This window comes from Cnephaeus nilssonii (genome assembly GCF_951640355.1).
Source record: "Cnephaeus nilssonii genome assembly, chromosome: 6".
Classification (NCBI taxonomy): domain Eukaryota; kingdom Metazoa; phylum Chordata; class Mammalia; order Chiroptera; family Vespertilionidae; genus Cnephaeus; species Cnephaeus nilssonii.
Window position 1 is genome coordinate 51,520,579 of NC_137077.1, and position 22,634 is coordinate 51,543,212.

At 44.4% G+C, this 22,634-nt stretch overlaps 1 protein-coding gene across 1 annotated transcript; it reads left to right on the forward strand.

Annotated features, from left to right (window-relative positions):
• The first annotated feature begins 788 nt into the window (after positions 1 to 788).
• Positions 789 to 21,430, forward strand: COPZ1 (COPI coat complex subunit zeta 1). Its single transcript, XM_079775002.1, has 9 exons — positions 789 to 829; positions 12,179 to 12,247; positions 13,704 to 13,785; positions 14,396 to 14,487; positions 16,245 to 16,300; positions 17,653 to 17,730; positions 17,945 to 17,996; positions 19,188 to 19,226; positions 20,011 to 21,430. The coding sequence occupies exons 1-9, from the start codon at positions 812 to 814 to the stop codon at positions 20,056 to 20,058; spliced, it is 534 nt and encodes a 177-aa protein (XP_079631128.1). The 5' UTR covers positions 789 to 811; the 3' UTR covers positions 20,059 to 21,430.
• Positions 21,431 to 22,634: the final 1,204 nt, after the last annotated feature.

Genomic DNA, 22,634 nt, shown 5'->3' on the forward strand with positions numbered 1-22,634 from the left:
AGAACCGCAGACCCTACTCCCTATAGCCTTCTTTATCCTGGACCCTTTACCCCTCTGTCCCTCCTACACTCTCCTCTCTGCTTCTCCAAAGCGCTAATAAAATAAAATAAAATTTGCTTTTACAAACTCTCTGGGTCTTTCCCTGGATCTAGCACAGCCTGGCACTCCACTTTGGGGAGATTATTACTGTAGCAATCAACTTTCTGGAGACTTCGGTTTATGTAGTTAACACTTTGGGCAACCCTTGGCTTTATTCTATGGTTGTGCAGCCTTTTTGTGAGGATGCTTAAGCGATCTGAGCGAATCTGAGGGAAGAGCAGCAGTGTTCGCCAAAGCAACCGTGAATATCAGGGACTTAAGGGAGCTCTTGGAATAGGAATTGGGGTAGGATTCTGATGGGAGCTGCCAGTTTTAAGGGCTAAGGAGACACAGCGCCCCCTAAAGGAAGTGCGCCTTAAAGCTACTAAATCGGGGACGATATCACGTGCTCTTCGCCCAGCCAATTGAAAATTACTATTCGCTTCCTCTGTTCCCCATGGAAACAACCCCGCCCCATGGACCTCCCGCCTCATTCAGTTATGAGGTTTTGGCATTTTATTGAGTGTTTAAGCTGACAATCAAATACCTGCGCCTTCCGGCTGGACACCTTGCTTTCGCTAAGCAAACTAGTACATTTATTGGTCAATAAAGCAATAACTGGCACCCGGCAGTCCAATAATCCCCCTGCTAGGCGGGGTCTAATGAGGGCGTCGGGCCAATCAGCGGCGGCGTTGTTTTTGCGGCTCCACGTCGGCACCAGCTGCGGGGCAAGATGGAGGCGCTGATCTTGGTAGGAGCCGGGGCAGCTGAGATGCTGCGGTGTCCAGAGGGGCCGGGAGTCGGGGTTCAGCCTGATTGGGAAGGGTTAGAAAGGGGAGTTCCGGGTAGCCCTCGGGGGCCGAAGGATCGGCCAGCCCCTGAATAGCGTGTGGCCTAGAGCAGGAGCTAAAGCCTCGGTTTAAAGTAGGAAGCTCTGCCGGGGAGAAGGTAGAGTTGGTGGAAAGTTGAAGGGAGCACAGGGAGTCCTTAGGACGCCAAGGTTCGTGAGCGAACTGAATTGGGATCTTTCAGGTTTCCCCGATTCTGAGCCTTGTGGATGATATCCTGGTTTGAGTTTCCCCAAACTCGCCCCAAATTGTAAGAATAGAGTGTAGGTTTCTTCTGCGAGTTGTCACAACTTGACACTCCTTGGGTAATTGCCTTTCACATTCCTTCAGAAAACTGTTTTCTTTTTACTTCGGTTTCCTGTTAATCCACTTTATGTAGATTTGTCATGATAAAGAATCAGTCTTCCATCAAAGTTCTGGAATTCCTGGTAGAGTTAGCATGGCTTGTGGAACATTTTTCCTGACTCCTTATTCTGCTCTCCTTTTTCCTACCCATTTAAACTTTAGGAATTATTCCTGTAGGACCTGGGATGCTAACTCTCTCTTAGGCTATAGGAGAATTTTGATGGGTAAAGGGGTGTATGTCCATATGATCTTTTATGCTTGTTCTAACAAATAAAACACTATTACCTCTTTTAAAATTGGACCAGAGAATTTCTCTCAAAAGTGCCCCATCTGTTTCGCAGTTTGGAGGTGTGTGTGGGAATTTAGCCCCCAGCTCCTTCCTTAATTGAAGTTGAACTCTAGGCCTTTTTCTTGTCTTTTTCTTTCCTTCAGCTCTAATACATGTACACATTCAGATCTTCACCAGGTAAAAGAGAATAACAGTTTCAGTTACCTTTTTCAAAGTAGCAAAGATAGAGATAATCGGTCAAGTCTAGGTAAAAAGCTTAAAATTTGAGTAGTTTTTTAAAATTTAGATTATGCATATATCTAAATATCACTAGGTTCTCTTCATTTTGAGTAGTTTTTAATGAGATATTTTCTGTCCCAAGCAGTTAATCACTATTAATCAGTTAACGGATGTGGGATAGGTTCTAGGGAATTGGTTTCTTTGGAAGTTCTTAGAAATTTTTAGACTTTCCTACATCTGTTTAGAAGGGAGCCTGTTTACAGGTAAATGAGTGAGGGAGATGATACTTGGGGAGCTGTGTGTAATGGTCAGTTGAAGGACTTATATGTAAAATCTCTTACATTTTCACTTACCTCAGTTCTCTGTCTCTGCTTCCTTAGTGAAGTATATTTCAACCTGCTTCTTTCTTATATTCATTTTAATCTGTACCTAAGATGCCACATTCACAGATCCCTGATAACCTGGTCACATACTCCACCCCTGAACTTTGCTTTAGAAACCGCACCGATTTTGCCCAGCTGGTGTGGCTTAGTGGTTGAGTGTCCACCTATGAACCAGGAGGTCACAGTTCCATTCCCAGTCAGGGCACATCACATGCCCAGGTTGCCACTGCATTCCCAGTAGGGGGCATGCAGGAGGCAGCCAATCAGTGAGTCTCATCATTGATGTTTCTATCTCTCCCTCTCCCTTCCTCTCTGAAATCAATAAAACTATAAAAACAAAACCCATACTGATTCTTTGTCATGATGAACCTATATAGTGGGGTTAGGAGAAACCAAGGTGTAGGGAAAAGGGCTTGCTCAAAGAAGTACATTGTCAAAACTAGATTAGATTTTGATTCCCAATCCCAGACTAATTCTCTAACATTACCTCATCATCAGTTTCCACCTCTTCAATATACAAAATTGTACTTTGACCATCAGTTATATAAAGTACCAACTGGTATCAATTCTTGTGCTGATCTCCAGAGTTCTTAGAATATTAAACTAGTATTTTCCTTCATCTGTCAGCTCTTTACAACATTTTTTTTTTTTTGCCTCTTTATAATTTCAATATATTTTGGGCTCCCAATGAAGAATTTATATACCCTTCTCATCATTCTAGCTCTTCACAATTGGAGTTCCAGGAGAAAATAAAGCCCTAATGACCTGAGGCATTGTATGTAATGAATCAACTTCTCTTTATCACAATGGCACTAGTTCTGTAACATGCTTCAGAGAAGTGAGAAAATAGTCATGGAAATAATTTTCAGCATTCAGTGGTTCAGATGAGGAGCCCTTGTTGGGATTTAGGTGATATTTCCTAAGTTTTTCATTCTCTTCTCACTACCCTCACACACTGGCCCACAAAATTTAGCTCCATCTGATTCAGAATCACCCTTCCTCATTGCTCCTTTTATTCTCCTCCCCTCTTCTGTCTACTCAGCAGTATCTCCTGATTCTTAGTTCACCATCTTCATTGTGAAAAACATGAAGAATCCTTGGATCTGAACTTAACTTTCTTCTGAACTAAAGAGTTTACTGTAACTGCATAGTATTTAACCAGCCACTCCTTAGAAAGGGAGACAACTTCTAAAGTTCCTTTATGCTTTCTCCTTTCACTTAAAAATTACTATTTTTTCATTGATTTTTAGAGAGAGAAACATCAATGTGAGAGAGAGGCTTCATTAGGCTGTTTCCTGCATGCCCCTTACTGGGGATCAAACCCACAACCCAGGCATGTGCCCCAACCAGGAATCAAACACTGAACTCCTCTCCTGGTCCATAGGTCAATGCTCAATCACTGAGCCATGTTATTCACATTTTTATTACCTGGTTTGGCTGAACCTCTTCAGAAATCTGATCAAAGCATATTCTATCCTCACCTCTGCAACCACATAGCTGTAGAATATTGAGAAGAAAGGAAGGGTAAGCTAGAGGAGATCAAGAAGAACCATCAATTGAAATTTGATCTGATTATGCGTATATCTAAATATCACTAGGTTCTCTTCATTTAAGGATTTTACAATGGGTCACATTTCTTTTTATTTTGTTTTAATTTTTTTTGTTTGTTAATCCTCCCCAGAGGATATTTTTCCATTGATCTTTTAGAGAGAGTGGAAGAGAGAGGGAGAGACAGAGAGAGACGTTGATGTGGGAGAAACACATCGATTGGTTGCCTCCTGCATGAGCCCCAACCAGGGCCCGGGCCGTGGAGGAGCCTGTAACCAAAGCACGTGCCCTTGCCGGGAATCGAACCTGGGACCCTTCGGTCTGCAGGCCGACGCTCTATCCACTGAGCCAAACTGGCCAGGGCACATTTCTTTCTTTAATTAAATAATCCAGCCCTAGCTCTCAAGCACATTAATCTAATCTTTCTCAGGTCTTCTTGTAGTCTCTAAGGAAACAACATTTCATCTCCTTCTGTTCCCAGTACTTATTGGTGCTCCCAGCCTGCATCTGTGGACTTAGCTTTCTCTCTCCTGCTGTTTTCTCCTGGTTATCCCTTCCTTGTGAATGGAAAGGGATCCCTTCAGGTCACCATTCTCCTTTAATAACCTATGGAATCTTAAAGATAAAGGCTTATCCCCTTCCTCCTTTGGTTTACCTTTTTTCTCAAAACTGAATTATTCTAGCAGACTAGATCCTTAAATCTTCCTTCATATATTTCATTTCTCAGTCCTCTTTGGATTCACTTTCAGAGTGCTTTTCCAGTGCTTTATGGACCAGAGTTCTTGTTTGTATTTTTTTCTCTCCCCTTAATAACATTTTTATCCAAAAAAAAATTTACCAAATCCCGAATTGTAAACCTCATTCAAACATCAGGGCATCCAAAGTGCACAAGAGTATGCATATATGGAGGAGGAAACTATGCAGAATACATCAGTGAGTCTTAAAGGTTGATATTGCTCTGTGGCCTTCGCTCCCTGAATCATCTTAATGGGGCTTTTGTTAAATTCCTTTGGCACTAACAGTAGAGGTACTTGGCCTAAATGTCCCCTCCTCCTGCTCTGGGCAAAGGTATCAATTACATTAAGCCCCCAAAGCACTCCCATCTCCTTCCTGGCAGTCCCCTGTGCCCCTCTCCCAGCTGTGTCCTTGCTGGTGCCTGGCCCCTCCATTTCGTTAGGAGAACAATCTCCTCGTCCCTGCACTGTGGAGATATATTTCTCAGCGAGGGCGCGAACAGTGCCAGCCCTGCCCCCGGTGAGGTCCCTGGCAGCCATAAAAATTTTTATTGTGATTATGTTGGTGTCGGGGTGTCCATCTGGGTTATTGCACACCTAGTTTAATTGATTGAAGTTTAATTTATTGACACTTCAAATTAAATGATCAGAATAAACTGTGCTGTTACTCTGGCCGGCTTGTTTTAATGGTTGATTGCTGGAAGCAGACCTCGGCTTGAACTAAAACCCCTAAAGAGCAATTGACGCTGCTTCTAACTCTCCCCATGTCTTGCCCTCCAAGAAGACCTCGTTATAGATTTCCGACGTATTTATATATATATTTTTCCCTCTCCTTCACAGTGGTGGGAAAGAGTTGGTCCCTGGCAAGGTATAAATTACATCAAAGGTCTAGGGGAGCTGTCACGGTCAAAAGAGGAGGAGGGGTCTCCACATGAAGAGAGCCAGACCCTTGAGAAGCCAGATCTTCCCTGGGAGGTAGAGGATGAATGCAATTATCCAAATATTTGAAGGAGCATAATGGCAGATTTAAAGTCTTTCTCATATAGATACTTGCTACTGTTTTTTACTTTGCTCCATCAACATGACTTGCTTAGACAGGATATTGACAAGTAAACTAGTTATGGAAAAGGGAACTAAAGAAGCAAATAAAGGATAGAACAGGAATAAAGAACCAGTGCCTAACTACCCATTTATGTTAGAGTAATTAGAAAGACAAAGGCAGAGAGCCCATGGGCAGCCGATGAAAATGGATTGGGAGGTTAAGTCCATGAACATTTTAAGATGCCGCTACTGGCAAGGGCCCACCCACATTCTGCCTCTCCCGATTCTGCACAGAATAGGCTTTCTCCCAGATCAGAGTTCCCCTGTCCTTAGGTTCCCTAGCCTGGTCACCTCTTCTGGTGTTTGACCACCTCTCTTCAGGAAATCTTTCCTCTTGTGTAACCTGAATCTTGTGTGCTGCAGATGAAACCTAGGTCTTCTTCTTTGACTGTTTTTTAAAAAATATTTTTTTTTATTGATTTCAGAGAGGAAGGGAAATGGAGAGAGAGAAAAAAACATCAATGATGAGGGAGAATCATTGATCAGCTGCCTCCTGCACACGTCACTGGGAATCGAGCCCGCAACCCGGGCATGTGCCCTGACCAGGAATCGAATCGTGACCTCCTAGTTCATAGGTCGATGCTCAACCACTGAGCCACCAAGGCCGGGCCTTATTTGACTTTTTAACTTTCCCATTATCAAGGCAGATAATCCCCATTTATAGCCAGTTGGCCTGGAAAGTTCTATCTACCAGTTTTCTCCCACCTTTTCTCTTGTATAATTTTAAGAAGACTGAAACTAGGAGAGAGGCTAGCAATTCTGCCTCAAGAGTTATTTGAAGGAGCAAATAGATTGAAAGGTGAACACAGGCTATCAATTCAGTCTTTTTTAAAAAAACATATTTTATTGATTTTTACAGGGAGGAAGAGAGAGGGATAGAGAGCTAGAAACGTCGATGAGAAACATCGACCAGCTGCCTCCCGCACACCCCCCACCAGGGATGTGCCCACAACCAAGGTACATGCCCTTGACCGGAATCGAACCTGGGACCTTCCAGTCCGAAGGCTGATGCTCTATCCACTGAGCCAAACCGGTTTCGGCTCAATTCATTCTTTTTAAGACTAGCTTTTTGGTGCTCACTTCAACAGCCCATATACTAAAATTGGAATGATACAGAGATTACTTGCATGGCCCCTGCACAAGGATGACACGCAAATTTGTGAAGTACTCCATATTTAAAAAAAAAAAATAGACTAGCTTTTTGTTTTCAGGAGCAGATGGAGGGGAGGGGAGAGTTGGGAATAAATTAGGATACCGATCATGATCAAGGACTCATCAGAAATGGATCTATCCCCATTTGATTTTTCCCTTTGCTGAGTGATATTTAAATGAGGGCTCCTGAATTACCAAACTGGGAAAGCAGAATGTTCTAATGTTGCCCCCAAGCCTCAGGTGGAGAGTGCTCTGATTTCTGCTTGTTCAATTCATTTCTCTTCCTAGTAAGTACTGCTTGCTTTGTCCCACATTTCTGTAATTGCTTCACTGCCATAATAGTGTAAGAATTAGGGACTGTGTGACCTCTGGGCATAAAATTCTCTAGCAGACTGGCTTTCTGAATTTTAATACAGGAACAGCTTGGTTATCCTTGTCCTGCCTGTCTCAGAGCCACCAAATTTAGTCTTCAAAAGCAGTAGGGGTGTGGTGCTGACCTTTGCTCCCCTTGCTGGCTATGTTAATTTTATCAATCATTTTTATTAATTTATGAAGGCCACACACATTTTTTCGTGTTTTTTAAAAATATATTTTATTGATTTCAGAGAGGAAGGGAGAGGGAGAGAGAAATAGAAACATCAATGATGAGAGAGAATCATTGGTTGGCTGCCTCCTGCACACCCCCTACTTCGGATCAAGCCAGTAACCCGGGCATGTGCCCTGACTGCGAATCGAACCTGACACATAGGTAGATGCTCAACCACTGAGCCACATCGGCCAGGCGGCCACACACGTGTTTATTCAAGTCATTAATTGGTGCCAGGCAGAGGAAAGGGGGTGATTTATCAAAATATCACTCATTTCCCTCTTTTTTCATTCCCTCCCCACACCTTCTTATTCAAAGAGAATCTCATTTAATTCTAAACTTAGGTCTATGAACTCCTTCAAATCATAACAATTTGTGAATGTATATTTTTCTGGTAACAAGGTCCAAAAATTTCATAAGCTTATCAAAGGGGTCTGCTCTACTTCAAAAAAGGTATTAACATGAACTGATCTAGCTCAGGCCTCTCATTTCTCCAGTGAGGAAGCTGAGTCCTAGAGAAACGTAGAACTTGACGTAATGGACTATAATACAAGGATTTCTTTGGAGTTGAGAGACATTTTCTCCTGTAGTGTCAGAATTCTTGGTAACTGCATTCACGTTTTGTACCTATTTTCAGACAGGAAGATTCTTTTTGAGTATCTCTTCTGCTGTCAGTTCTGCCTTCCCATGACATGTTCAGTTTCCTCTGTATAACCAATGTTTGGTCTTGTGTCATCCAGTTCCGTGGTACCTGTGGCTCCTGAGCATTCTTTCCTGAGCTGTGCTTCTTGAATCTCAGGAACCCTTGGGTAGTATATGAAAACTGCTCTTCCCTGTCAAAGCATTTACCTAATTCTTTTCATTTGAAGTCCCTAGGTTTGTGGCTGGCAAATTGGAGCCCTCAGTCCCAGGGGAGCTTTTTATTTTCAAGAAGTCGGCACAGAGTCAGGGAACAAATACCTGCTTAGGCCATGTAGAGCTGGGATTGGTATCTAGGAATTTCTCCTTCTAGTTTTTACTGTCTTGGCTTTACTTATAAATAGGATTGAAGGAAGAGCATCTTGTTTCTAGTTGATAAAGATCTGTTACCACGCCACAGTACTACTTTTTGGCATGACCGTAAAGATTTCTTTATAAGTGGGGAATGAAGAACTTTCTAGGAATCTCAACCAGATTCTTGCTTGTGCCCTTTCAGCTCTGTGAATAGCATCCTCTGACTTCTCAAAGGCTTCTTGGTCCCCCTCCTCCAAATGAATCAAAGTAATTAGAGCCCCCAAATATCCTGTCTGCCTGCTCCAAACACTCCCCCAGTCATCTTCTGATGGCATATCTCTGATCTTACCCCAAAGTGTTCTTTTACTATATACATTGTGAACACAATTTAGTGCGTTTTTAAAAATAAAGAACACAATAAATGTATTTTTATATGTGTTATTGATTTCAGAGAGAGGAAGAGAGAGGGAGAGACGCAAACATCAATGATGAGAAAGAATCATTAATCGGCTGCCCCTTGCACGCCTCACACTGGCGATCAAGCCTGAAATCCAGGCATATGCCCTGACGGGGAATTGAACCGTGATCTCCTGGTTCATGGGTCGAAGCTCAACCACTGAGCAACTCTGGCCAGGCCAATTTAGTGCTTTTTCCAGAGCCCATCTCTCCTAGTTTGGCTTACAAGACACACAAATAGCTTTTATCCAGAGCTGCCTTTTTTAAATACTTTTGCTAATGATTATAATCCTTAGGAAGCTGCAGGTCATCGGAATGCCCACAGGGGGCAGCACTAGGAATGACTCTTCCCCTCTAGTCCTTTGTGCTTAGAGAGGGGAAACTGGGAGAGGTTGATTTTTCCCCCCATCCGGCTTCAGAATCCCCTCCTTGAGATCCGAGACTCCTTTGCACCAGGCTGTTTGCTTGCTCAGTGTTGTTTTAGCTCTCCTGAGGAATCCAGTCTCGGTTTTTCTTGGTAATAAAAAGCAACATAAAAATCTATCTGAGCCACCCAACCTCCTACAAATTAATCTGCCTACACATCATTTCCAGGCACCATTAGCATTTGAGGTGAAGTTCTGTTATACACTTAGGCTGTGGCTCTCTGAAAGTCAGTGCATCACAGAACTTTGTCTCGAAAGCTTTCTAGCAGCTACCCATTTGGGCGTGGGAGGGAAGAATAGACCTTTTAAATCCCTTGAACATGGTCCTAAGCTTGTAGGGTCTTTCTCAATAATCAGCATTTAATGTGTTACAAGGTCAAGCCTAGTCCATTGTTGAGGAAGCCCATTTCTCAATAGCTGGGAGTTATTTATAAACTTGCCCTTTGCTAAAACTTAAAAATGAAATTACATTATCAGTAATGGCTTCTGGGGCCTTTAAACTGGCTGGTTTTATGGTGTGAGAGGAATTCCTGGCCCTCCCCACTCCTGAGATGTAAAGGCCCCAGGCTGAAGTGTAACCAGCTGCAGTCAGGAGGTGGCAGGAGAAGTAAAGGAGAAGCTGCTGGCTCCAGCTGTAGCAGAATAGAGAATTAAAGCAGCATTTAAGCTCTTGCCTAAATTCTCAGCCTGATTTAGTGTTGTTATTCCTTTGGAAGTTTGAAATGACCAGCCTCTTCTCCTGCCTTCTTACCCCTTTCAGAGCAGTAAAATAAGTCCTATCTGATCTTTTCCTTGACTTCCTTTGCCTGTGTTTTATCTTTCCCAGGAAGATCCAGTATTTTTATTTGGGGGGTTTCCTTGATAGCATCTTCTAAAAAACGCATGAAAAGAGCCAGAAATATGTTTCTCTTTTCTGCAAGCTGTTTTAGGCACTCACACTTCGTTGGCCACACAGAACATGGTCTGACTCTCCTAGTTGGCAGGTGGCCATAAGGGTTTTTCTTTTCTTTGGGATCCCATTCTTTCTAGGGATGCCAGACTCTATGGCTGCAAGAACTGGTTACCTATGCCAGCTCAATGCCCAGTTTAGACCATTAGGAAGTACTCTAGGGTTTCTGTGAATGCAGATAGAGGAACAGAGCCAAAGATTTCCAGGGAAAAGATTATAGGGAAAAATATTTCTTCTAAATTTCCCTCCCTGTGGACTTCTTTTCCTCTCTTAAGGAAACTGATTCCCAATGGTGTCTTTCTTTTGGTGAATTGAGGATCCAAGTTGCTATAGAACTGAGCCTGCTTTTTGGGAAGATCTTTCTGTGGGGAATTAGGAAAACTGCTTTTATTTCTGACCTATTAAATGAGAATCTTGACTCTTCCCTCTGCTAAACATAGAGTTCCATTGGTTGACAGAGGAGTTCTTCATGCCTCATTTTCCTGAGTAATTATATAGGGTGGGCATCTTTAAGGAGTATTTATCAGAGGAGAGATAAGTTGGTAGTAATATCTCCCAAAATGGCAACACTAGGTAAGCTACCTATATCTGGAAGTATAATTATAGGAGGGTTCCCTAGATGTATACTACATCAAAACATTTTTACGTATTCTGAAATTTTAGTCTCAATCATTCAAAAAATATTGAGAGTTTAGTATGGGTCAGGCATTGTTTTAGACACTTGGGGTAAGTCAATGAACAAAACACAAAAATTCCTGTCCTCAAAAATTGAAGTGGGGAAAGCTTACATTCTTCACCTTGCTGTCAAAAGACTGGGTTTCCTTTACTCTCATTCTCAACTCCCTGAGCTAGTGGTGGTTCATTGCATGGAACCATAAACCTCCTAGAGCCTCATGGGACAGTTTACCTTTACAGATGCAGTTTCTGGGTCCTTGGCAGTGATTCTTTCCTCCTCACTCTTGGGTCTTCGTTAAACACATGCTTGGGGAGTATATTTGGCTCCTTTGAGGACTGTGGTTTCCCTAAGTAAGCCAGGAAAGGGAGATAGCACAGCAACAGCCTTGTCTTATAGCACAGGGGACAGATATCAGTGGTTAAGTAATATTGATTAGAAAGTCAAGGAATGTGAGCCTGTAAACACCTATACACATATCACTGCCTTCCCTCCATTCTCTTTCTTCCTCTCCTGGTTAGCAGGTTCTCTAGAAGTTGCAAGAGTAGAGGAGCTTTTTGCAAAGTGACACGCTTTGCAGTTATTTGAGTTTTAGTGTAACCATTAAGGTTGAGGCTGTGATTCCTTTATGAGAGCCAGTGTACTCCAGGTTTGATTCTTGGTAGTGAAGAAACACCCCCTCCTGCTCTTTATCTTCAGATCCTCTTCTCATTGCTTCTTAACTTCCCCCAAATTCAGATGGTTTTTGTCCTGGCAAGTTAAGTGGTGGTGGTCCGAGTATAGTAGAAGAATTGGGATCAAAGGGAAGGTCTGGGAGATGGATGTCTCACTGGGCTGCATTCAGAGTTGGGATGTGTGTGTGTGTGCGTGCGTGCGTGCGTGCGTGCGTGCGTGTGTGTGTGTTCGTGCGCTGACATTTCCCTCTGTTCAGTGTGTGGGTGGTTTAGGGAAGGCTTGCTTTATGCCTCTGCATTGCTACTGCATTGGGACTGCGGAAACTTCCAAGTACATCAGGGCATTCAGCCCTGTTTTCAAATAGCCTTGTGCAGTGCCTACTAATTAATCTGGTCACATTCCATACTCACCTGTGAGGGAGGGTAATTGGAAACAACTAGCATAATATTTGGAAATAACAGCATGACCTACCTTGATTAAGCACTCTGTAGGTCTGGCTCAGAGAAACTGTTTATCTGATGCTGCTTGGGAGTCCTTTGTTAAAATGCCCCCTCTCTCAATTCACTTCATTCACCACTTGGTCATTCTCAGTGGGAAATGTCAATATCTAATCAGGTTGGGATAGGAGACACACAGAGGTACCCAGTGGGACTAGGAGAAGGTATCTGGTTTGCCAGTGGTGTCAGGAGCCTTCAAGACTGAAGGTATGTTCCTCTCTCTTCAGGAACCCTCCCTGTATACTGTCAAAGCCATCCTGATTCTGGACAATGATGGAGATCGACTTTTTGCCAAGGTAAGATTCCCTTTCAAATTAGTTTAGGAGCAAGACAAAGACTTACTCTGAGATTTGAATCTTGGGACTGGCCCTATTAACTGATATTCCTTGATACTGTAATTTTTAAAATTCTTCCATCTTTCCCATGTCTACTCCAGATAAAACCTAAACTGCTTCTGTCCCTTAGTTGCCCTGTTTCTCTGCTTGCTAGCCTCAGACTTTGACCTCCTTTGTTACCAGCATCAGAGCAGTGAAGAACTTTGGAACCTTGGTTTCTGAACAAAGCACTGTCTAGCTGTGAGAAGTAGCCTGCCCATCAGGGAAATTTCTTGTAGTTCTAGGGTTCCAGCCCTAGGCCTGAAGTTACCACCAAGCTTGTTACCTCCTGGCTTTCCCATTGTGGTATTTCTAACTTTGGATCTATTAAAAAAGAAGAGAAAGGACACCCCTCCGCTCTCCTCTATATTCTCCCCCTCCTGTGGAAATTTTTTCTGTCCCTGGTGTATTAACTCCGGGCAAGCATAGCATAAATCAATCAGCAGGTAGAGATTAGTTTAGAATTCACCAGCTGTTCCTCCCTGTAATTGGATGTAACTATGCAGGACACCTTTTGAAACAGTTATCCAGTTACTAAATGCCAGACCTGTCATAGGTCTTCAGCTGACTGCGACGGATTAGCCCCTAAAGAGCAGAGCGATTTAGCAGCCTGCATCTCCGCCTCCTTGCCAGCAAGAGCTTGGGAGTGGGCTCAGCAATGTGCTAGATTGCCTCCTGCTTCTTTCAGTTTGCAGACAAGAAAGCTAAGATATGAGAGCACATAGGGTAGGGTTTGCCTTTCTTTAGAGATTTTTGTAGCCTTTCCCCATTCCTCAACTTCATACAGTGAATGAGGGTCTGCAGGAAGTGTTCTGTGCTTCTAGGGCCTTTTGTGTTCTCTAGCACTGCTCCCTGACCTGGGATAGCTCCTGGGAAGCACTTGAAGAGAGTGGCCTCAGGATTGCTCTCCTAGAAAACGGGCAGAACCTCATCATAGGACTCGTAGGCCTCTGCCCTTACAGTCTTAGCAATTTGAGGTGAGGTTATTTAGAGCAGGGTCCTTAAAAAATTATTTTTGTATCTGATTACTTGCTGCCCATTTGCTGCCTCTGTAGTTCTTCTTTTTTTAATATATATTTTTATTGCTTTCAGAGAGGAAGGGAGAGGGAGAAAGAGATAGAAACATCAATGATGAGAGAGAATCATTGATCAGCTGCCTCCTCCACACCCCCACCGGGGGTCAAGCTGGGACCCTTCAGTCCACAAGCTCTATCCACTGAGCCAAACTGGCTCGGGCAATTCTTCCTTCTTTATGTCAGTATTTCTGCCTTACCCCATGCCTTGAAAGAGAGAAATCCAAGATCCAGGGCAAAACAGTCACTAATCATTCTGGGCTCTGAGCTCTAATGACCCAGCCCTTCTCCTTCCCTCTGACCAGTACTATGACGACACCTACCCCAGTGTCAAGGAGCAAAAGGCCTTTGAGAAGAACATTTTCAACAAGACTCATCGGACTGACAGTAGGTCGTTTTCCTTTCACTACTCCCTGTGTTGGGGGAACCATGGTAGGAAGCGGGTGGCAGCGGGACTGCGGAGAAAGGATAAAATGACTCTGCCTCCTTTTTCTCTTTTTTCCTCCTCCCCTCATATAATAAACTCTTCAGAAATGTAATGGGGAGGTGAGTGTACCTCACGCGGGAATACCGTGCTGGAAGGTTGGCTGTTAGCTACCTGTCTAGTCCCTGGATTTATGAGCCTCACTTGACAAATTTAACTGCAGCTCTGCTTATTGTACCGCATCCATTAGGGCAGGTAAATGGAAGTCTGTAAAGGTGACCGCTCTGCATTTTCACCTCCGAAGGATCGACTAGTATCCTGTCTCTTGTACAAGGAGGGAAATAAGAGTAGTGGGGGAGGGGTTAGAGGAGAAGATACATTTACCGGTAGACTTCCCCAAATTTATACTTCCCTTCTGCTACCACCTATAAATAAAAAGCAGATCAACTTTGGGGGTCATTCGGCCTGCATTACCTCAGCCCAAAACAAATGGATACCAGGAGTTCATGGTAATTCCTTCTGTCCCACTTTCTTGTCTCAGGCCACCTACTGTTTCCATCTTTCCCCCCCCAGGTGAAATCGCCCTCTTGGAAGGCCTAACAGTAGTATACAAAAGCAGTATTGATCTCTATTTCTATGTGATTGGCAGCTCCTATGAAAATGAGGTGAGAATCCCCACCCCTCTTTGCTATCTCTGATCCCCCTTCCTAAACCATGGGCAGGACATAGTTACTGCTTCTGGGCCTTAAGGAGTGCCACATCCCTCTGGCCTCTGACTGGGCTAATGAAGTTTTTAGAGATTCCTGCTGGCTTCACAAAAATGGCTTAGCAAACGAATCAACCTAGAATAGGAGTTTTCCCAGATCTTTTTCCCAACACATGTAGATGTGTTGGTTTTTTAAAATAATTTTTTTGGTAAATTTTTTATTTATTGATTTTTAGAGAGAGAGGAAAGGAGGAACATGGATTTGTTGTTCCACTTATTTATGCATTCATTAGTTGATTCTCCTATGTGCCCTGACTGGGGATCGAACCTGCAATCTTGACGTATGTTACGATGCTCTAACCAACTGAGCTACCAGGCCTGGGCCAAAAATAATTTTTTAAATATATTTTTATTGATTTCAGAGAGGAAGGAAGAGGGAGAGAGAGATAGAAACATCAATGATGATAGAGAATCATTGATTGGCTGCCTCCTGCAAGCCCTCCACTGGAGATCAAGCCCACAACCCAGGCATGTGCCCTTGACTGGAATCGAACCTGGGACCTTTCAGTTCGCAAGTCATTGCTCTACCCACTGAGCCAAACCGGCTAGGGCTAAAATAATTTTTTAAAATTGATTTCAAAGAGGAAGGGAGAGCGAGAGAGAGAGAAACATCAATGATGAGAGAGAACCATTGGCTGCCTCCCACACACCCCCTACTAGGGATCAAGCCTGCAACCCAGGAATCAAACCAGCAACCTCTTGTTTCATGGTTGATGCTCAACCACTGAACCAAACCAGCTGGGCTGGATGGATAATGTGTTTTAAGATGTATTTTTGAGATATGGTCAAGGTTGGGGGATGCTTGCTCCTCCTATGAAGATTCTACACCTGACTGAGTTTGCATCAATTAGCCAACATTTTGGGTCATATTGAAGCTATACATTCTGAATGGGTATAGTCCTTGAGACTTGTACACTTGAGAAGATTGGGTGTAGTCCTAACCTGCTTCCTCTGCACAGGAAAAACTATTTACCTCAGATAATAAGTTCTAGGAAGGAGAATAGATAAGTAAAAATAAGCTCCCAAATAATTTGAGGCAAAATTAAAAGTTTGAGAGAACCAACTCTTACTGAGCTCTTATTGCTATAAGTACTTTGTAAAGTACATTATTATTGAAACCTTCCAGCACTTCTTTGAGTTGTAGGCATTGGTGCCCTTGTTTTGTACATGAAGAACCATCAGGGTTACACATCTAGAAAATGGCTCAGCTGGAATTTAATCCCAGATCTGTCTGACTTCAAAGCCCATGCTCTTTTGACTAACTCTCTGATCTCAGCTATTGCCTGGTTAATGATTTCTCTATCTAAGATATCAGATAATATATACAGTTGGTAAATACATGTAGAGCAAGCATGTCAAACTCACAGCCAGTGGGCTGCGAGTTTGACATGCTTGATGTAGAGGATTATGACAGGAAAGTTCTGTTTGAACAGTCTGGTCAAAGAGAGACATCAAATTGTAAGATCATGTGGCAGAATTTATTTCTGTGAGAAACCACAGGTCCTCTTTCTGTTTTGCTCTCACTTCCACCTTATGCTTTTGGTCCTTGTGAAAGCCTTTGTCTGTTGATGCTTAACCAATTTCAGGGTTTTATTTTTAAGTAGCAGCTTTCAGAGTCTCAAACCTTATCCTTCTGCTTTTTCTGTCTCCCAACAGCTGATGCTCATGGCTGTTCTGAACTGCCTCTTTGACTCATTGAGCCAGATGCTGAGGTGAGCAGTCCATTCTTGACATGTGTTTGGGAGAGAAAGTAACTATTCTTCAGGCCCAGGGATTTGTGGGGAATCAGCAGAGGCTCCAAAGAGCTGATTTACCTTCAGAAGTTGGGCTTATTATTTCAGAGTAATTCACACTGATGGGGAAGACTGGAAGAATGGAGAGTATGTCCCTCTGGAATAATTCTCCTAAGAAAAAGGGGATTGTAAGGGAGCAGAATCTTCCCCTGTGACTACTCTATTCCCCAGTGGCTCTGTCAAAGTTCTAAGCACCCTCAAAATGCTTTCCTGGACTTCATTCTTTACATTAGAGATCGGAAAGGGGCAAGCGTAGGGAAATGTCCCAGATAAAACATCTCAATACTTTGGGAATGGAGTCAACGCTCCCAGTTTTCCACTTTAGCCCTTAGTTTTTTCCCTTCTGTAGAACAGGAAGAATGTTACCATTCTCTCTCTTATGTTACCAGTTACCCTCTCTTCCCTTCCATCACTCCACCAGTCCTCTGTTCCCCATGTAGATGGGCAGTATATGTAAGATACTATTCCTGAAAATATATAGGGCTCTGAATTTCTTTCCCCCAGCGGCTCCCAAGTGAACCCAGCACAGACAGCTGTCCGGATCAGAACAGCAGGCATTCTCAGCCTCACAAAATCAGCAGGGTGAATGGCTCAGATTTCCTCAGGAAGGGGATGATTTATTTCTTAGCCAGGTGAATGAAAGACTTCATTTCGGGTAATCTAGTGAAAGAGTCAAACTGACGGATGTGACTGGCCACAAGCACTAACCACCGGATCTGAGGCTGGTGGATGCTGCGGCCCTGACTGTTCCCAAGCCCCTTGTTGGGCTTCTTTTCAAGACCTGAGCAGAGCTGTGGGGGGAGGGGGGAAGGGGGAGGAAGAGGAAAAGCAGTAGAGAGAGGCTTAGAAGGTTTGTCAGAGCTTGAGTGCAAATAGAGTTTGCACTCAACCCCTCCCCACCTCCCGCCACCACTAGATTGAGTTTTAGCTCTGTTTATTTCCTTTTTTCCACCCACTGATGTCAGCATTTATGAGCAATATCATGAGCAGCATTGTGGCAGGTAGGAAAGAAACAATAGCTCTGGATAATCAACCCTTGAATAGTCAGAAATTAACTTTTTTTTTTAAATCTCTTTCCTGACATTCCTGATCCTTTCTCAGAAAAAAAAGTAGGAAGGGGTTTAGAGTGGATTAGCTAAAAAGTTATTTACCTTATTTCTTTGTGTGGTTGGTGAAAACATTTATTGGTCTAGTGCAGGATCCCAACTTGGACAATGTCCTAGGATTCCTTTCACACATGGGCTCGTTTTTCTTTTTTCTTGGGGACTCAGGAAAAATGTAGAGAAGCGAGCTCTGCTGGAGAACATGGAGGGGCTCTTCTTGGCAGTGGATGAAATCGTAGATGGAGGGTGAGTTCTCTGACTTGCCTGGACCTCCCTGGACCTAGGGTGGTGTGTGTGTGTGTGTGTGTGTGTGTGTGTGTGTGTGTGTGTGTGTGTGTGTTGGCGGGGGGGGGGTTGGTAACTGCCCTATCCTAAGGCAAGTGGGCTGAGTGGCCAAAGTATCTCCACAGTGAGTTGGTCCTTCAGGAGAGAGTGAACGATGGTCTTTTTGTCTTTGTAGGGTGATCCTAGAGAGCGATCCCCAGCAAGTGGTACACCGGGTGGCATTAAGGGTAAGCAGGAGTGTTCCCCTATATTCCTCCATCTACTCACTTTCCAGGGCCAGATTTGCTGAGTGTATCTAAGGGTCTGGGCTTGTAGAATATATACAGTCTTCTCCTTTTTCCAATTCTCACTGTCCCAAAGGAGGGAAGCAGAGAAATGTTATTTCTGCCCCTAACCTGGTACCAGCACCTGAAATGGTCTTTGCATAGAGTGCACATTTAATACATACTCATTGAATCAATGATGAAATAAAGAGATTTTAATATTGCTGGTCCTGAAACTATGAAGGACTTGAAGTTGGTTTATTCTTCCTTTGGGGGTGGATCACAGTCATCTGAAGAGAGTCTTCCTTGTCTTTTAAGGTCTTATAAAATGAGGATAACACCTCTTCATCAGGAAGTACTTATTTGCTAGAACCTCAGTCCTCTTTGGTGCTAGTGATAGCAGAAAGGGGTCTCTGAATTAACCATAGAAGGCTCTAGGTCTGCTGGGGAGATAATGATGGGTGCAGAGAGAGTCCACCAGGAAATTGTGGGGGTGCAGAGATGTCTGAGCAAAGCAAATCTCCCCATTCACAGAATGTCCCATCTCTGACCTCCACCGAGTGAAGGCTGACAGTGCTGGGTAATGGGAAATCTTTTCCCTTAACTGCCGTGGGCTCCATTTGCATAGTTTAATCTTCTCCTCTAACATATGTCTCTATGTGGCAAGAGAGAGGGGCCCCCCCCACCAGCTCCCTCCTTCCCCTTCTCAGGCTGCTGTTGCAGCAGTTTATTTCTTCAAATTAACATGCTGCCGTTACCCATCGGGCCTTGCAGGATCCATTAAACTATCCCTGGCTCCCCCTCATCCTTTCCCTAGTGATATTGATATTCAGGGAAGGTCTTCTCTGATTAGGGAATCAGTTCCTCCTAAGTTGTGGATCACATAACCTGCTGATTACTTGGAATTGAATAAATCTTTTAAGAAGTCCTCCTGCCTTAAAATAGAGGATGGATGAAATGACCATTTTTTGCTCACAGTCCCCCTGGCCAAGTAAAATCGTGGTTATACTAGTCCCTAGGAAGGACTGAGAAATATAAGGTATCTGCCCTTTGCTTCAGTTTAAAGGACCATCTCTTCCTTGTCCACTACCAAACGTCAATCAGGTCTTGCTCCAGCTTTCTCTCACACTAAATGCTGTTTCCTCTGTGTTGTAGGGTGAAGATGTCCCCCTTACAGAGCAGACCGTGTCTCAGGTATGACTTTTTCCTTTCTTCCAATGGACTGGATCACTAAAGAGGCTAGAATAGCATTCCACAAAGTCTGAATGAAAGTAAAGATTGAAGGCACATCTTCCTGGACTCCCTCTTATCTAGAGAATTGGAATTCATACAGCCAAATTCTCCTACCCCACCCCAACTTCCACCCCAGTTTCCTGTGAGCAGTGGCTATTAGCCTTGGCGTGTACCCTTCAAACCCTCACTGCCTGATGCTTCATTCAGTGATTTATTCCTCGGCAGAGGCTTGCCTTAAGCAGATGGTCGGTGTGTGTACACACACACAATCTTTCTCTCTTATTATTCAAATGAGGGCTAAGTTGGAAATGCATATTCTAGAATATGCAGGTTTTACAGATCCATCCTGCTACTTTGCAAATAGATTTGTCTACCTGATGGGGGGGAGTAAGGGAGAGATTCCTTTTTCTACCCATTTGGAATTCTCACTAAGAAGTCCATCTGGGTGTGGTAACACACACACAACCCTTTGAACATATGTCCAGTAACCCCCAGTTTTTTTCTTTCCTCCCAGGTATACCTCTTCTCTCTTCATCCTCCTAATGGATTTGAAATTTTTTGCAATTTCCCAAATTGACAATCTTCTAGGGCCTTAGAGAGCTTCTTCCCATTCTTCTACCTTTGGGGATTTTCTACTTGCCATTCTTCTAAGGACAGGGAAGGCAAGTGAGGGGAAAGAAAGCCCCCATCCCCATCCCCACCCTACCCCCCAGCAAGCCCCTCAATGCTGCCCTTGTCCCTGCAGGTGCTGCAGTCAGCCAAAGAACAGATCAAGTGGTCACTTCTTCGGTGAAGACCCCACTGTTCCTGGCTCCTCACCCCCTCAAAAAATCCACATGTCTGCCGTGACTTCTCATCCAGTCCCCCAACTGATGCTCTCAGGATCATCTCGGGGATCACAAGGGATCCTTAAATTACCATCCTGTCTGTGGTTGCTGCCCCCAAACCCCTAGGCGCTTCCCATTCCTTCTCTCTCTTTTTTTTTTTTTTTTTACAGTTATGGGAATAAAGCTCCCAGGAGATGTGGATGCAGGGCAGGGGAAGCACCTCTTCCTTTCTAGACTGGATTATGCTCCCATGTCCTCCTACCCCGCATACTTTCTTCTTCACTTCTGTGCCCTTTGCTGCAGCTACACGTCAGATCAAAGCAGGAGAAGGAATGTGCTGAGTGTTTTTCTCCCTTTACTTTTATTCAGCCTTCATCCCAAAAGTCCATATGTCCAGCAAGGGGAGGGAGAGGGAGAATTCTTTTCTATAGAATGAATGGGGGGGGGGGGGGTTGGGATAGGTATGTCTCAGCCACAGCCCCCCTTACTAGCCTCAGCATTTTCTACCATTCCTTCTTCCTGCCCCATCCTCCAGTCTTGGAAAAAAGATTGGAACAGCTCAAAGGCAGGGTAAGAAGTTATTTAAATTTTACTGGATAGGGCTTAGAAAATTCTGTATTTCAGTCACAGCTGCATTCTTTACCCTGATTCTGGCTTATAGCTTCAAAACTGCTGTGGTCTGTGTGTTCACTGTGCGAGTGTCCATTTCTTGGTCCCATACCTTAACTCTACCTTCACTCCCCTGGGATGTTTGCCTGGCTTGTCCTCTCTGTACCCTGGAGGAAAGCCAGTCCCTGAACCAAAACTCGATTCTAGTCTTGGGAGGAAGAGTTTCTGCTCAGAACTAGGGAGGGGGTGGAATTTATGGCTTGGGCCTCTGGGCTCTCTCAGTCCTGTTTGCTCCCCCACATGCTTTTCACTCCCCTGCCTTGGGCCTGCAATCTCTGCCGCTTAACCCTGTCCTCTCTCCGCCTCAGCCTTATATCCAGGCAGTAGGTCTGGGCTCTTTCCCTCTCTAGGTCACTGCGAGAGATACCTTTCTTCAGAAAACCTTCAGGATGTGGATTTCCCCAGGGAGATGGAGGATGGAATAGCCACTCTTGAGTCTAATCTTTTCTCTTGACCCAAAACTTCCCAGGAAAATGTCTCAAAAAATCTTCCTGAGACTTAGGGTTCTGCCTCACCCACTAACTGCTAATTCTCCAAGACTGAAGTGGGGTGCACAACTGGGCATATTTGAGGGGGCATTTTTGTGTAAGAGATGTCTGGAGTCAGGGGATAGCCACCTTCATATACTGCTCTGTGCAAAGTGAAATAAAACAGACTTCTTTTTCCAAACTGCCTTTGTGTGATGTTTCTGTTCCTCTTCCTCTCTTTTTGGCAGCTGCTCCTATTCCTCTAGCATTCCCCCTCACTCCCCATCTTATAATATTTCTTCCCTCTTACCTCAGAGACTCCCCAGCATTCTCCCCCACCATCACTGCCATCCCTAATTTACTGGCCTGTTTGCCTCCTTGGCATCTCTCAGTCCCCTTGCCTGGAAATTGGCGCCAGGGGTGGGGTGGGATGGTATTTTCTCAGTGGGAGTCCCAGGGAACTGAGTTCTCCTCCATCCCCCCCAAAGCCAGCTGCCTGCTCCCGCCTCAGCCATTAGTAACCCGGAGACGCGCACCTGCGTGGGGGCTCTCCTCCAGACCCTGCTCCCTTCCTGCACCTCCCACTCCTGCTCTGAAATGGCGCTGAGCGGGTTATTTATCGGAGCCAGTGCTGCTCCAGAAGGTCAGGACGGTGGTGTAAATAACCTCTTCTCGCCATTTCCCCTTCCCTCCAGAGCCTGCTCCCCTCCCCCTCCTCCACCTTTAGTCTCACAAATGAATGTGGCTGGGCTGGCGCAGAGCCTGGCCCTGCATCTTAATGGGGCAGTGAGCTCACAAGATGGATTTAGCTGGGGGTTTTATGGTTGCCGCGGCGACAAGAGAATGCTTTGGTTTTCTTTCCCCCTTCCTCTGCAGGATTTTAAGGAGGGGAAAGTGTGGGGAACTCTCCTCTGCACTGCTGTTTGAAGGGTCTCCTTCTCAGTCACCTCTGCTGCTCATAAAATGGGCCTGCAATTCCAGAATTCGGCAAGGGAAACTGCATTTAGGACCTCAGATAGGAAAGGGTGAGGGAAAGAATGTAATGAGCCTCTCCAGCTTCAAGACATGAAACCTAGCGTTGTCCAGTCTTGCCTACTCTTCCGTGAGAACCTGGTGATTAAGCTGAGCAGCTATGGGGCACCTATGCTCGGGGTCCCCCTCAGCAGATAGAAAATGCTTGGATATGCCATCCCTGCAGCCCTGCATTGAAAATTGGGATACAGGGGCTGGATGAGGGCTAGGTATGTGTCTGCCTGTCTGCAATGGGGAAGAGCTCTGTCAAACATCACCATCCTGATCTTCCTACTCATCACTCAGCATTGACCCTGTCAGGAGGCATGTCAGTGTGAGAATTGGTAGGTGCTGATCATTGACAGTGTGGAGAATGGAGTTCGCTCCAGTTCTCA